Raw genomic sequence first — 15,975 nt, 5'->3', positions numbered from 1 at the left:
TGATGCTGCTCCCGCCGTCTATCAACACACGGGAGAAGCGGGCGGCGCGTCTGTCCGTTGCAAGGGTGGCATCCAGAACCAACGCATAAGAGCCGGGAGATGGCATCACCTCTGGGTGGTTGGCCCGGCTCCAGCTGATAGGTTTTTCTGACCAGTGCATGTGCTCGGCGGGGTTGGCAGCAACCATGCTGACTTCCTGGTTGTCTCGGCGTATGCTGCGCCGGTCTTCGGGCTGGCTTGTAAAGATGATATAGGCGGCATGCTCGTCGGGGAACTCATCGTGCACGGCTCCGACTGCGGGCCGAGCGCCGGCAGCTGCGGAGCCGGAGGCGGCGGACCGGCAGGCGGAGGCGGCGCGAGCCCTTCGCCTTTAGAGATTCGGGTGAGCCAGTGGCACTTCCGGGTCGTGTGGTTGGACGGCTTCGCGCCGCTGTGGAACTTGCACGGGGCGTCGAGAGTCTGCTCGTAAGAGAAGGCCCGCTGCCAAGCCGGCTTGCCGCCCCTCTGCTTCTTGGGTGCGGGCCGCGCTTCGGGCTGCTCGTCTTCGACTGTGGCCACCTGCCGACTGGTGGAGGGCGGCACCGGGCCCTTGCGCTTGTGGTCGTTCGAGTGTGGGCGTCGACCGGAATCCCCGGCCGGCGTCTTGGGTGCCGGGTTGAGTAATTTTCCGGACGCGTCTACCCGGAGCTCGGTCTTCATTGAGGAGTCGGCGGTGGCGTACTTGTCCGCTATGTCCAGAAGCTCGTCGAGGGTAGTCGTCTCGTCGCAGAGAAGCTTATGCTTGAGGAGGGTGCCTTCTCGGCACCCGGCCGTGAAGTATTCTGTGGCTTGCACCTCGTGCACCCCTTCGCAAGAGTTGCGGAGCTCGGCCCAACGCGTGAGGTAGTCGCGAGTTGACTCGGCGGGGCCTTGTACGCACAAGGAGAGCTGTCTGGGCTTGGGAGCCCGCTTGTAGGTGCTGGTGAAGTTGCGGACGAAAGCTTCTGTGAAATCTAGCCAGCTGTTGATGCTGTGTGGTTTGAGGCTGTTGAGCCAGGTCCGCGCCGTGCCTTGCAGCATGAGGGGCACGTACTTCACGGCAACGCACCGGTTGCCGTTGGCTATGCTAACCGCCGTGGAGTAGTCGATCAACCAATCTTTCGGCTTCACGGAGCCGTTGTACTTGGGCGTGTCTCTTGGGAGCGAGAACCCTTTGGGGAAGGGCTCGTCGCGGATGCGGGGGCCGAAGCAAGGCGGACCGACATCGTCTTCTTCTTCCAGCGCCAGGGATCGCGCCAGGCGGTCGATCCGATGGCGGGCGTCGTTTTCGCCGACTCCTTCGCGGCGACCTAGTCGGCCGCTGAGAGTCGGACGCGCCACAGGCGGAGGGGTGGGATATCTCTCTCCACGGGGCCGAGGCAGAGGCGGGTTGCCCCGCCACTCCACGGCCCGAGGGTGGCCTTCTGCGTCTCGCTCGATGGAGATCCGAGTTTGGCTTCGGCTGGCAGCCGGCTCTTTCTCGCGCCGCGCGCGGTCTCTACCCGCAGTCGGCGTCCGGGACGTCGCGCTGTGATCTCGGCGCGGGGGAGGGCTTTCCGCGTGGGCGTCGGCTTCGTGCCACTGCGCGGCTGCATCGATCAGCTGCTTGATGCGTCGGGTCATGTGGGGGAGTTCTTCGGCCCCCAGTCCATCTAGCTCGTCTACGGCCGCCTGGGCGGCGCGCAGGTTCTCGAGTGGAGTGGCGTAGACTGGGCGGTCGACTCTTAACGTGTCGGCAACGATAGCGCCGCGCTATCTGACAACGCCGACTCGGCTAGGGCCGCCTGGGGGCGGCGTGCCAAAGGCGGCGCGGTCGGCCTCGCATCGGTGGGCCTCAGCGAGGCGTCTCATGGAAACCAACTTCCGGCCCTCCGCGAGGAGGGCGAGGCGGCGAGCCTCCAGTGCTTCAGCGTCGGCGTCGGCCGGGAGGGGGATGGACAAGTCGTGGACCGCCGCATGCGGGGCGTCGTGGGCGCTCTCGTCAGCAGCGCCGTCGTGGCCGATGACCATCACCTCGGTGGTGACAGTGTCGCAGCCATCGGCTCGGGGAAGCGGGTCGTTGTAGATCATGACGGTGGTGGGGAAGGTGTCGAATGAGGCCGTGTCGGAGTCGACAGGCATCGGATCGGTGGAGCCAACCGACTCCAAGTCCACGGCGGGCTCGCCGGAGACGTGGAGCTGGCCGAGGAGGTTGATGAGGTGGTCGGTGCCCGCGTCGGGGGCGAGCTCGTCAGAGATGAGAGTCCTGTCAAGGAGATTTGCGAGGCTGCTCGCCGCACAGATGTTGGTGACGCCTTGTAGCACGTCGTGACAAGCGCCATCGGGCGTGCCGGGCTGGCTACGCTCGCGGGGGAGGAAGAGGGTTCCCGTCCAGAACAGGTCTCCGGACGACGGTGCACCTGGCCCCACGGTGGGCGCCAAATGTCGGGTGGTAGGTGCGACATATGCCAACGGGTGGCTTATCATTGTGGGAGCCAGTAAAACATCGCCGGTGCCTGAAAACGGGATGAGGCGAAGACATGCACGCCGGCGAGTCTTACCCAGCTTCGGGGCTCTCCGTGGAGATAACACCCCTACTGCTGCTCTGCGGGGTCTCCGCATGATCACTAGATGAACAAGTAGCTACACGATGCTCCTTGAGCTGTTTGGCGAGAGGAGGAAGAAGGGCTCTGCTTGCTCTCTTCTCCTCCCTACGTGGTGTCTAAAACTAGCAAGGATCCATCTCCCTTTGCATGGATACCCCAGGGGGTTTATATAGGCCTACCCCCCGGGGGTATAATGGTAATCCGGCTGGGCGCGGGGCCCAGCCGTCTGTGTCTTCGCTCTCCGTCTTCTGCGCCGGCTGGTGGGTCCCGCCGGCTGGTGGGTCCCGCCGGCTACCGGCTCCTTGGTCGACAGGCAGACCCCACTGTCCAGGGCCTTGTCGGTGGCTGGTTACTGTTGCTCAATCTTGGTGACGAGGGCTTCGCCGAGGTAAGCGTGGCTACAGTGCTGCCGTCCGGCGGGTGACCATTGTAGCCTCACCGCGTCTTGTCTCCTTAATGGGGCGTCTCCTTCGAGGGGGTGGCAAGCCGGCTGGAGAGAGCCGGCTCCGTCTTGGGCCGACTGGGGGAGGCCAGGCCGCCTTCGGGTGTCTCTCTGCCCGAAGGGGCCCACCGCCCGTGGGCCATACTGGTAGCCCGTCGTGGATGACATCAGGGTCAACGTGGCAACAGTGCTGCGCCGGACGGGTCATGGCCACCCGTACGGCGCACTGTGCCAGACGCGCTCCGGGATTCGGGGGTGGCAGGCTTCACTGTAGCCATGCCCCGTCACATCGCCGTTATGTGGATGCAGACTTCGAGGGTACAGTCTTGACCGCTTTATGGGAGCCGGCTCCTTGGAGTCGGCCTTCTCGCAGCCGGCTCCTCGGACCCGGCCCTCCCGCGGCTTTCTTCATGAGGGCTGAAATCGGGCCGCCTTCCAATAGCCGGCCTGGGAGACAGCCGGCCAGGGGAAGGCGGCCCCATGTCTTGGATTCTTGAGAGCCGGATCGGCTCGTAATTTTTTCAGAAAGGCTAGGGGGAGCCGACTAGGCTACCCGTGGTCACTTACTCCGACAATCTTGATTCATTGTTTGTTAGGCTTGAGAATTTTGGGATGCTCCTTAGTGTTTATTTTTATCATCGTGAATAATTATTACTCCCTTTACCTTGGGTTGGTAAGCTATTTGTCTTCCTTGTGTAGTTGTATCGACCAGCAATAGGTTGTGGAGTTGACCCGTCTTTTTTTCATTTGGTGGTTGTTGTGGTGCTACTAGAGGCAGGTGACGATCATTGGTGTCTATCTCAGACGATTCTTGGTCTTAATTGTAATTTTTCTTCTTGATTGGTGGTCTTTCATGCAAAGACTAGCGTTTTGCTCTCTTCTTTAGTTTTGTAAGTTTGGTGTCTACATGGCCTATACTATGAACTTTTTAGTATTATAATAAGACACATATTACCATGCAAAATAAGTACTCCCTCTGTTCCTTAATATAGGGTGTATAGTTTTTGGCACGGAAATTAAAGAACGCATGTGGAGGGAAAATTTCCCAAGTTTTGGGCGAGATTACATCTAACTAATTGACATGAGAAAATAGAGGAGCTTGCCTAATATAAGGAAATATAGTCAAATCCCTAAAAGCATTATTCAGACGAGTGGTGCAACGCAATACATCTTATATTTCAGACTTTTTCTCAAAAATTTATACACCTTATATCAAGGAACAGAGGGAGTATATGGTAGTAGTTCGTAGGTTTTTTTATTTTTAATGCTTTTCCATGTTTTAGTGGTTGGATTTCACGTTTTTGGTTGAGTGGACTTGCATTTATACCTTAAATTTTGGACCCTGGTAAGTGTGATTCGTGTGGTACGGACACATGACAATTCTGAACATTTTTTATGGCAAGCTTAGTGACGCGGGAATGACAACTTTTTTTTGGATGACAAGTTTCTGTTTTTTAGATTTTTTTTAGTGACAACTTTAGTTGTAAAAAACATCCGGGGCGGAGTGCTTCGTGCCACACATGTGACATTTATCATTTGGGTAAAAAAATGACCTTGAATATTCTTCTCTTATTCCTGGATCTGGCACTTCAATCATGTGTTTTTTCCATTCATATCTTCTGAAATTTCTGCATATCAAAGAGACTTAGAGGAGATCAAAAAGAGAGGGAAGTTTATGGTATCTGCAACAGAATCACTAATGCACTGCAAATATCGTGTCCAGGTCGACCAAGATATTTTCAGCTAGCTACAGAGCATGATCACTATCGTTCCCTCGTGGGCTCAGGACCCGAATCACGAGGGGTCCGGACGCATGCACCGACCTCCCAGACGTACGCGCCTCGCCGGAGACCCGGAGTCACGCATCATACATGTGTGTGTATGCATGTATGACAGGAAGTTGAATATCAGCCTCGCAGGAAGATATTTGCTCCCTATAAAGCGCAAGCTGTAACAATTAATACTCTTTCTCGGAGTACGGTATATAGAGTGAATAGCAAAAAACTACCATATTACGGGCTATCGTTCCGAAAAACTATCGCTTTTTTTAATTTTTCAAAAAACTACCACAAAAGTGGCTGGCTGTTTCAAAAAACCCAAGTGGCCGAACGGTTAAGTTTTAACTGGGGTTATGACATGTGGGGCCCGCCCGTCAGGGTTTTGTCGGCCACAGTGCTCACGGCGCGCGGGTGACGGCCGTTAGGGCGCACGGGCCGTCCCGACCAGGTCAAAATGGATCCGGCCCTCACTCTGTCTCCCTCTCGCTCACTCACTCTCTCCTCCCTCACTCTCACTCTCCTCCCTCGCTCTGTTTCCCCTGGCCGAGCTCTCCATCGTCGCCGACCACCTCAGTTCCTCGTCGCCGGCCAGGATGCCTTCTTGGAATGATGGGGATGAGAGCTCCGACGACAGCATGGGGGGCAACCTGATGGACATGGAGTACTTTGTAAGCCTCATCCTCCTCCTCTCTGTCATTATCTAGGGTTAGGGTTGAATCAATTTGGGAATGGGGGTTGATGAGCTGTATATTTGTATGGATGGATTCGTTTGGTTTGGTTATCTATTAGTTTTGATCTAGGGTATGGATGGCACTGTGATGTCTGATCTGACCTTGAGCAAGGCAAAGCTTGACTCAAGTTGAACTAGTTGATGCATTGGTTCTGATCTACCTTTTACTGCATGTAGGACACACCTGACACCATCCCTGAGCCACTCTGGTGTGGTGCTCCCATGGAGGAAGTTGCCAAGTGTACTCTGCATGATATGAAGCCTAGGAAGTGTGTTGCTTTTGAAGGTGCTAAGACTGGGAGGAGGTTCTATGGATGCCCTGTTCAGGTGAGTAATTGAGTATGCTGGGTGGATTCAGTTATGCCTAGTGGATTCAGTTATGCCCAGTGGTTACTGAATTTGTACATTAACTCTATTTGAACTGAATTTAGTACTGAATTTATGGTTACATGTCCTCCTTGTGTACCAACCCTCTTTTTGAATTGAAGTTAGAACTGAATTTATGCATTTTCTGAAGTATGTGTTCTCTGATCAAACTACAGGGAGGTGTGAATTGTGGTGTAGTTCAGTGGGTTGATCCTGCCTGGCCTGATGTACTTAAGAACTGCCTCATCAAGTTGTGGGAAATGTTCCATGAGCAAAACCTTGGAAGGATTCAAGACAAGCATGCATATGAGGATGAGGTTGCCAAGTTGAAGAAGGACTATGATCTGCTCTGCACTGAGTATCATAAAATGGTTGATGATGTTAGCAAGATGTTTGACTGGCATGATGGTGTTGGCAAGATTGACTACCAAAAAGCAATGGATGCTGGGAAATTTGAGAAGCAGAAGGAAGAGCTAGAGCTGGAGATGAAGATGGAGAAGCTAAGGCTAGCAAAAGAACAGAGGTGTATCCTTCAGGCCCAGGCAGACATAATTCACAACACCAGAAAGGCAATGAAAGAGATAAAGGTGGACAGTGATCTTCTTGCACAAGAGAAGACAGAGCTTGAGAAAGTAGTTGCTGATCTGCTGAATGCTGGCCATGGGAGCAAGGAAAAGCTTGAGAAAATCAAGGCCATACTGGAGGCTTGAAGATTTGGACAATGGTGGTTAAGTAAGTAAGGTGGCCTACACATATAACAGGCCTTGCAAGATGATGGTGTTAGGGAACGTAGTAATTTCAAAAAAATTCCTACGCACACGCAAGATCATGGTGATGCATAGCAACGAGGGGAGAGTATGATCTATGTACCCTTTGTAGATCGCAACGGAAGCGTTGACACAACGTAGAGGAAGTAGTCGTACGTCTTCTTCCCGATCCGACCGATCCAAGCACCGTTACTCCGGCACCTCCGAGTTCTTAGCACACGTACAGCTCGATGACGATCCCCGGGCTCCGATCCAGCAAAGCTTCGGGGAGGAGTTCTGTCAGCACGACGGCATGGTGACGATCTTGATGTATTACCGACGCAGGGCTTCGCCTAAGCACTACAACGATATGATCGAGGTGGAATATGGTGGCAGGGGGCACCGCACACGGCTAAGAAACGATCTCAATCATCAACTTGTGTGTCTAGAGATGCCCCCTGCCTCCGTATATAAAGGAGCCAAGGGGGAGGGGTGCGGCCAGCCCTATGGAGGCGCAGGAGGAGTCCTACTCCTACCGGGAGTAGGACTCCCCCCTCCAATCCTATTCCAACTAGGATTCCCAAGGGGGAAAGAGGGAGAGGGGTGGCCGGCCACCTCTCCTAGTCCTAATAGGACTAGGGGAGGGGGGAGGCGCGCAGCCCTTATGGGCAGCCCTTTCACCTTTCCACCAAGGCCCACTAAGGCCCATATGATTCCCGGGGGGTTTCGGTAACCTCCCGGTACTCCGGTAAAATCCTGATTTCACCCGGAACACTTCTGATGTCCAAACATAGGCTTTCAATATATCAATCTTTATGTCTCGACCATTTCGAGACTCCTCGTCATGTCCGTGATCACATCCGGGACTCCGAACAACCTTCGGTACATCAAAATGCATAAACTCATAATAACTGTCATCGTAACGTTAAGCGTGCGGACCCTACGGTTCGAGAACAATGTAGACATGACCGAGACACGTCTTCGGTCAATAACCAATAGCGGGACCTGGATGCCCATATTGGCTCCTACATATTCTACGAAGATCTTTATCGGTCAGACCGCATAACAACATACGTTGTTCCCTTTGTCATCGGTATGTTACTTGCCCGAGATTCGATCGTCGATATCCAATACCTAGTTCAATCTCGTTACCGGCAAGTCTCTTTACTCGTTCCGTAATACATCATGTCGCAACTAACTCATTAGTTGCAATGCTTGCAAGGCTTATGTGATGTGCATTACCGAGAGGGCCCAGAGATACCTCTCCGACAATCGGAGTGACAAATCCTAATCTCGAAATACGCCAACCCAACATCTACCTTTGGAGACACCTGTAATGCTCCTTTATAATCACCCAGTTACGTTGTGACGTTTGGTAGCACCCAAAGTGTTCCTCCGGCAAACGGGAGTTGCATAATCTCATAGTCATAGGAACATGTATAAGTCATGAAGGAAGCAATAGCAACATACTAAATGATAGGGTGCTAAGCTAATGGAATGGGTCATGTCAATCAGATCATTCAACTAATGATGTGACCTCTTTAATCAAATAACAACACTTTGTTCATGGTTAGGAAACATAACCATCTTTGATTAACGAGCTAGTCAAGTAGAGGCATACTAGTGACACATTGTTTGTCTATGTATTCACACATGTATTATGTTTCCGATTAATACAATTCTAGCATGAATAATAAACATTTATCATGAAATAAGGAAATAAATAATAACTTTATTATTGCCTCTAGGGCATATTTCCTTCAGTCTCCCACTTGCACTAGAGTCAATAATCTAGATCACATCACCATGTGATTAACATCGATAGTTCACATCATCATGTGATTAACACCCATAGTTCACATTGCTATGTGACCAACACCCAAAGGGTTTACTAGATTCAGTAATCTAGTTCACATCGCTATGTGATTAACACCCAAGGAGTACTAAGGTGTGATCATGTTTTGCTTGTGAGAGAATCTTAGTCAACGGGTCTACCACATTCAGATCCGCATGTATTTTGCAAATTTCTATGTCAACAATGCTCTGCATGGAGCTACTCTAGCTAATTGCTCCCACTTTCAATATGTATCTAGATCGAGACTTGGAGTCATCCAGATCAGTGTCAAAACTTGCATCGACGTAACCCTTTACGGCGAACCTTTTTTTTCACGTCCATAATCGAGAAACATATCCTTATTTCACTAAGGATAATTCTGACCGTTGTCCAGTGATCTACTCCTAGATCACTATTGTACTCCCTTGCCAAATCAGTGCAGGGTACACAATAGATCTGGTATACAGCATGACATACTTTATAGAACCTATGGCCAAGGCATAGGGAATGACTTTCATTCTCTTTCTATCTTCTGCCGTGGTCGGGCTTGAGTCTTACTCAACTTCACACCTTGTAATACAGGCAAGAACTCTTTCTTTGACTGCTCCATTTTGAACTACTTCAAAATCTTGTAAAGGTATGTACTCATTGAAAAAACTTATCAAGCGTCTTGATCTATCTCTATAGATCTTGAATCTCAATATGTAAGCAGCTTCACCGAAGTCTTTCTTTGAAAAACTCCTTTCAAACACTCCTTTATGCTTTGCAGAATAATTCTACATTATTTCCGATCAACAATATGTCATTCACATATACTTATCAGAAATGCTGTAGTGCTCCCACTCACTTTCTTGTAAATACAGGCTTCACCGCAAGTCTGTATAAAACTATATGCTTTGATCAACTTATCAAAGCGTATATTCCAACTCTGAGATGCTTACACCAGTCAATAGATGGATCGCTGGAGTTTGCATATTTTGTTAACACCTTTAGGATTGACAAAAACTTCTGGTTGCATCATATACAACTCTTCTTTAAGAAATCCATTAAGGATTGCAGTTTTTGTTATCCATTTGCCAGATTTCATAAAATGCGGCAATTGCTAACATGATTCGGATAGACTTAAGCATAGATACGAGTGAGAAACTCTCATCGTAGTCAACACCTTGAACTTGTCGAAAACTTTTGCGACAATTCTAGCTTTGTAGATAGTAACACTACTATCAGTGTCCGTCTTCCTCTTGAAGATCCATTTATTATCAATGTCTTGCCGATCATCGGGCAAGTCCACCAAAGTCCACACTTTGTTCTCATACATGGATCCTATCTCAGATTTCATGGCCTCAAGCCATTTTGCGGAATCTGGGCTCACCATCGCTTCTTCATAGTTCGTAGGTTCGTCATGGTCAAGTAGCATGACCTCCAGAACAGGATTACCGTACCACTCTGGTGCGGATCTCACTCTAGTTTACCTACGAGATTCGGTAGTAACTTGATCTGAAGTTACATGATCATCATCATTAGCTTCCTCACTAATTGGTGTAGTAGTCACAGGAACAGATTTCTGTGATGAACTACTTTCCAATAAGGGAGAAGGTACAATTACCTTATCAAGTTCTACTTTCCTCCCACTCACTTCTTTCAAGAGAACCTCCTTCTCTAGAAAGGATCCATTCTTAGCAACGAATGTCTTGCCTTTGGATCTGTGATAGAAGGTGTACCCAACAGTAACTTTTTGGGTATCCTATGAAGACACACTTTTCCGATTTGGGTTTGAGCTTATCAGGATGAAACTTTTTCACATAAGCATCACAACCCCAAACTTTAAGAAACGACAACTTTGGTTTCTTGCCAAACCACAGTTCATAAGGCGTCGTCTCAACGGATTTTGATGGTGCCCTATTTAACGTGAATGCAGCTGTCTCTAATGCATAACCCCAAAACGATAGTGGTAGATCGGTAAGAGACATCATAGATTGCACTATATCCAATAAAGTACGGTTATGACGTTCGGACACACCATTATGCTGTGGTGTTCCATGTGGCATGAGTTTGTGAAACTATTCCACATTGTTTTAATTGAAGACCAAACTCGTAACTCAAATATTTGTCTCCGCGATCATATCGTAGAAACTTTATTTTCTTGTTACGATGATTCTCCACTTCACTCTGAAATTCTTTGAACTTTTCAAATGTTTCAGACTTGTGTTTCATCAAGTAGATATACTCATATCTGCTCAAATCATCTATGAAATCAGAAAATAATGATACCTGTCGCGAGCCTCAATATTCATCGGACCACATACATCAGTATGTATGATTTCCAAAAAATCTGTTGCTCGCTCCATTGTTCCGAAGAACAGAGTTTTAGTCATCTTGCCCATGAGGCATGGTTCGCAAGCATCAACTGATTCATAATCAAGTGATTCCAAAAGCCCATCAGCATGGAGTTTCTTCATGCGCTTTACACCAATATGACCTAAACAGCAGTGCCATAAATAAGTTGCACTATCATTATTAACTTCGCATCTTTTGGTTTCAATATTATGAATATGTGTATCACTATGATCGAGATCCAATGAACTTGTTTCATTGGGTGTATGACCATCGAAGGTTTTATTCATGTAAACAGAACAACAATTATTCTCTGACTTTAATGAATAACCATATTGCAATAAACATGATCAAATCATATTCATGCTCAACGCAAAAACCAAATAACACTTATTTAGGTTCAACACTAATCCCGAAAGTATAGGGGAGTGTGCGATGATGATCATATCAATCTTGGAACTACTTCCAACACACATCGTCACTTCACCCTTAACTAGTCTGTGTTTATTCTGCAACTCCCGTTTCGAGTTACTAATCTTAGCAACTGAACTAGTATCAAATACTGAGGGGTTGCTATAAACACTAGTAAAGTACACATCAATAACATGTATATCGAATATACTTATGTTCACTTTGCCATCCTTCTTATCTGCCAATCACTTGGGGTAGTTCCGCTTCCAGTGACCAGTCCCTTTGCAGTAGAAACACTTAGTCTCAGGCTTAGGACCAGACTTGGGCTTCTTCACTTGAGCAGCAACTTGCTTGCCGTTCTTCTTGAAGTTCCCCTTCTTCCCTTTGCCCTTTTATTGAAACTAGTGGTCTTGTCTACCATCAACACTTGATGTTTTTCTTGATTTCTACCTTCGTTGATTTCAGCATCACGAAGAGCTTGGGAGTTGTTTCCGTTATCCCTTGCATATTATAGTTCATCACGAAGTTCTACTAACTTGGTGATGGTGACTAGAGAATTCTGTCAATCACTATCTTATCTGGAAGATTAACTCCCACTTGATTCAAGCGATTGTAGTACCCAGACAATCTGAGCACATGCTCACTAGTTGAGCGATTCTCCTCCATCTTTTAGCTATAGAACTTGTTGGAGACTTCATATCTCTCAACTCGGGTATTTGCTTGAAATATTAACTTCAACTCCTGGAACATCTCATATGGTCCATGACGTTCAAAACGTCTTTGAAGTCCCGATTCTAAGCCGTTAAGCATGGTGCACTTAAACTATCAAGTAGTCATCATATTGAGCTAGCCAAATGTTCATAACATCTGCATCTGCTCCTGCAATAGGTCTGTCACCTAGCGGTGCATCAAGGACATAATTCTTCTGTGCAGCAATGAGGATAAACCTCAGATCACGGATCCAATCCGCATCATTGCTACTAACATCTTTCAACACAATTTTCTCTAGGAACATATCAAAATAAACACAGGGAAGCAACAACGCGAGCTATTGATCTACAACATAATTTGCAAAATACTACCAGGACTAAGTTCATGATAAATTTAAGTTCAATTAATCATATTACTTAAGAACTCCCACTTAGATAGACATCCCTCTAATCCTCTAAGTGATCACGTGATCCAAATCAACTAAACCATAACCGATCATCACGTGAAATGGAGTAGTTTTCAATGGTGAACATCGTTATGTTGATCATATCTACTATATGATTCACGCTCGACCTTTCGGTCTCCGTGTTCCGAGGCCATATCTGCATATGCTAGGCTCGTCAAGTTTAACCCGAGTATTCTGCGTGTGCAAAACTGGCTTGCACCCATTGTAGATGGACGTAGAGCTTATCACACCCGATCATCACATGGTGTCTGGGCACGACGAACTTTGGCAACGGTGCATACTCAGGGAGAACACTTCTTGATAATTTAGTGAGAGATCATCTTATAATGCTACCGTCAATCAAAGCAAGATAAGATACATAAAAAGATAAACATCACATGCAATCAATATAAGTGATATGATATGGCCATCATCATCTTGTGCTTGTGATCTCCATCTCCGAAGTACTGTCATGATCTCTATCGTCACTGGCATGACACCATGATCTCCATCATCTTGATCTATATCAATGTGTCGTCACGTGGTCGTCTCGCCAACTATTGCTCTTGCAACTATTGCTATCGCATAGCGATAAAGTAAAGCAATTATTTGGCGCTTGCATCTTATGCAATAAAGAGACAACCATAAGGCTTTTGCCAGTTGCCGATAACTTCAACAAAACATGATCATCTCATACAACAACTTATATCTCATCACGTTTTGACCATATCACATCACAACATGCCCTGCAAAAACAAGTTAGACGTCCTCTACTTTGTTGTTGCACTTTTGCGTGGCTGCTACGGGCTTTAAGCAAGAACCAATCTTACCTACGCATCAAAACCACAACGATAGTTTGTCAAATAGACTCCGTTTTAACCTTCGCAAGGACCGGGCATAGCCACACTCGGTTCAACTAAAGTTGGAGAAACTGTCACCCGCTAGCCACCTTTGTGCAAAGCACGTCAGGAGAACCAGTCTCGCGTAAGCGTACGCGTAATGTCGGTCCGGGCCGCTTCATCCAACAATACCGCCGAACCAAAGTATGACATGCTGGCAGGCGGTATGACTTATATCGCCCACAACTCACTTGTGTTCTACTCGTGCATATAACATCAAACCATAAAACCTAGGCTCGGATGCCACTGTTGGGGAACGTAGTAATTTCAAAAAATTTCCTACGCACACGCAAGATCATGGTGATGCATAGCAACGAGGGGAGAGTATGATCTACGTACCCTTTGTAGATTGCAACGGAAGCGTTGACACAACGTAGAGGAAGTAGTCGTACGTCTTCTTCCCGATCCGACCGATCCAAGCACCGTTACTCCGGCACCTCCGAGTTCTTAGCACACGTACAGCTCGATGACGATCCCCGGGCTCCGATCCAGCAAAGCTTCGGGGAGGAGTTCTGTCAGCACGACGGCGTGGTGACGATCTTGATGTATTACCGACACAGGGCTACGCCTAAGCACTACAACGATATGATCGAGGTGGAATATGGTGGCAGGGGGCACCGCACACGGCTAAGGAACGATCTCAATGATCAAATTGTGTGTCTAGAGGTGCCCCCTGCCTCCGTATATAAAGGAGCCAAGGGGGAGGGGTGCGGCCAGCCCTATGGAGTCGCAGGAGGAGTCCTACTCCTACCGGGAGTAGGACTCCCCCCTCCAATCCTATTCCAACTAGGATTCTCAAGGGGGAAAGAGGGAGAGGGGTGGCCGGCCACCTCTCCTAGTCCTAATAGGACTAGGGGAGGGGGGAGGCGTGCAGCCCTTATGGGCAGCCCTTTCACCTTTCCACCAAGGCCCACTAAGGCCCATATGATTCCCGGGGGGTTCCGGTAACCTCCCGGTACTCCGGTAAAATCCTGATTTCACCCGGAACACTTCTGATGTCCAAACATAGGCTTCCAATATATCAATCTTTATGTCTCGACCATTTCGAGACTCCTCGTCATGTCCGTGATCACATCCGGGACTCCGAACAACCTTCGGTACATCAAAATGCATAAACTCATAATAACTGTCATCGTAACGTTAAGCGTGCGAACCCTACGGTTCGAGAACAATGTAGGCATGACCGAGACACGTCTCCGGTCAATAACCAATAGCGGGACCTGGATGCCCATATTGGCTCCTACATATTCTACGAAGATCTTTATCGGTCAGACCGCATAACAACATACGTTGTTCCCTTTGTCATCGGTATGTTACTTGCCCGAGATTCGATCGTCGGTATCCAATACCTAGTTCAATATCATTACCGGCAAGTCTCTTTACTCGTTCCGTAATACATCATCTCGCAACTAACTCATTAGTTGCAATGCTTGCAAGGCTTATGTGATGTGCATTACCGAGAGGGCCCAGAGATACCTCTCCGATAATCGGAGTGACAAATCCTAATCTCGAAATACGCCAACCCAACATCTACCTTTGGAGACACCTGTAATGCTCCTTTATAATCACCCAGTTACGTTGTGACGTTTGGTAGCACCCAAAGTGTTCCTCCGGCAAACGGGAGTTGCATAATTTCATAGTCATAGGAACATGTATAAGTCATGAAGGAAGCAATAGCAACATACTAAACGATCGGGTGCTAAGCTAATGGAATGGGTCATGTCAATCAGATCATTCAACTAATGATGTGACCTCTTTAATCAAATAACAACACTTTGTTCATGGTTAGGAAACATAACCATCTTTGATTAACGAGCTAGTCAAGTAGAGGCATACTAGTGACACTCTGTTTGTCTATGTATTCACACATGTATTATGTTTCCGATTAATACAATTCTAGCATGAATAATAAACATTTATCATGAAATAAGGAAATAAATAATAACTTTATTATTGCCTCTAGGGCATATTTCCTTCAGATGGTAGGAGTATATTTTGTGCAGTCCTATATGAACTGTTTAAGTTATGGTAACTAGAGTGGTGGAGAACCTTTGCTAAGTCTGGCTTATGTTATTGTACTGTTAAGAACCTATCTATCTTAAGTAATGCAGTGAAGAACTGTTTTATTTCTTTAGGTTGTTTTCCTGAAAGTAGCAACGCTGAACTAGTATATTTTTGGGCCTGAAACCATTATGTACACATTGTGGGCCTAGACTGGGCTGTTTTATTACTCCACCTACCTACCACCAACCATTAGTAGTCTATAAAGCCCACCCCTTGAGTGAAACCGCAGTCAATCCCCCAATCCCCACCCTTCTCAACCCCCCAGCCGCCAAAGAAACCCTAGAATCCAAGGGAGAGATGGATCCTGGAGAGTTCATAGATGGAGAAGAAGAGGTGCCCAGACAAGCCAGGCGCAGAGATGCAAGGAGGAGGGCGAGAAGGCAACTTGCTGAGATGATCCTTGCAGCATGCAACCGCAAGGACATAGAGCAGTTCTTGGAGGCATTCCCCCGTGGTTCCAACCCTAGTGATGATGATATCATCTACTGGGCAAGGAGGAGGGCAAATTTCCATCCCTTTTAGGTCACCAGGCAAAGGTGGACTAGGATTTTGTACCCATGATGCTGCTGTTATGTTTCTGTGTTCCTAGATCTGTCTTTCTATCTATGTGAT

At 47.9% G+C, this 15,975-nt stretch overlaps 1 protein-coding gene across 1 annotated transcript; it reads left to right on the top strand.

The window, feature by feature from the left end:
• Positions 1-5,775: 5,775 nt before the first annotated feature.
• On the top strand, positions 5,776-6,629 carry LOC147991342 (uncharacterized). Its single transcript, XM_087538632.1, has 2 exons — positions 5,776-5,880; positions 6,096-6,629. The coding sequence occupies exons 1-2, from the start codon at positions 5,776-5,778 to the stop codon at positions 6,627-6,629; spliced, it is 639 nt and encodes a 212-aa protein (XP_087394758.1).
• The last annotated feature ends 9,346 nt before the right edge of the window (positions 6,630-15,975 follow it).

This window comes from Triticum urartu, chromosome 1A (genome assembly GCF_056163025.1).
Source record: "Triticum urartu cultivar PI428250 chromosome 1A, HENAU_Tu73, whole genome shotgun sequence".
NCBI lineage: Eukaryota > Viridiplantae > Streptophyta > Magnoliopsida > Poales > Poaceae > Triticum > Triticum urartu.
Note: the sequence above shows the minus strand (reverse complement) of the source record. Positions and strands in the feature narration are given on the sequence as shown.

Coding starts and splice junctions, on each gene's coding strand:
- LOC147991342 (XM_087538632.1), top strand. CDS start 5,776: ATGGAGGAAGTTGCCAAGTGTACTCTGCATGATATGAAGCCTAGGAAG. Junction 5,881..6,095: donor TCTATGGATGCCCTGTTCAG/GTGAGTAATTGA, acceptor ATCAAACTACAG/GGAGGTGTGAATTGTGGTGT.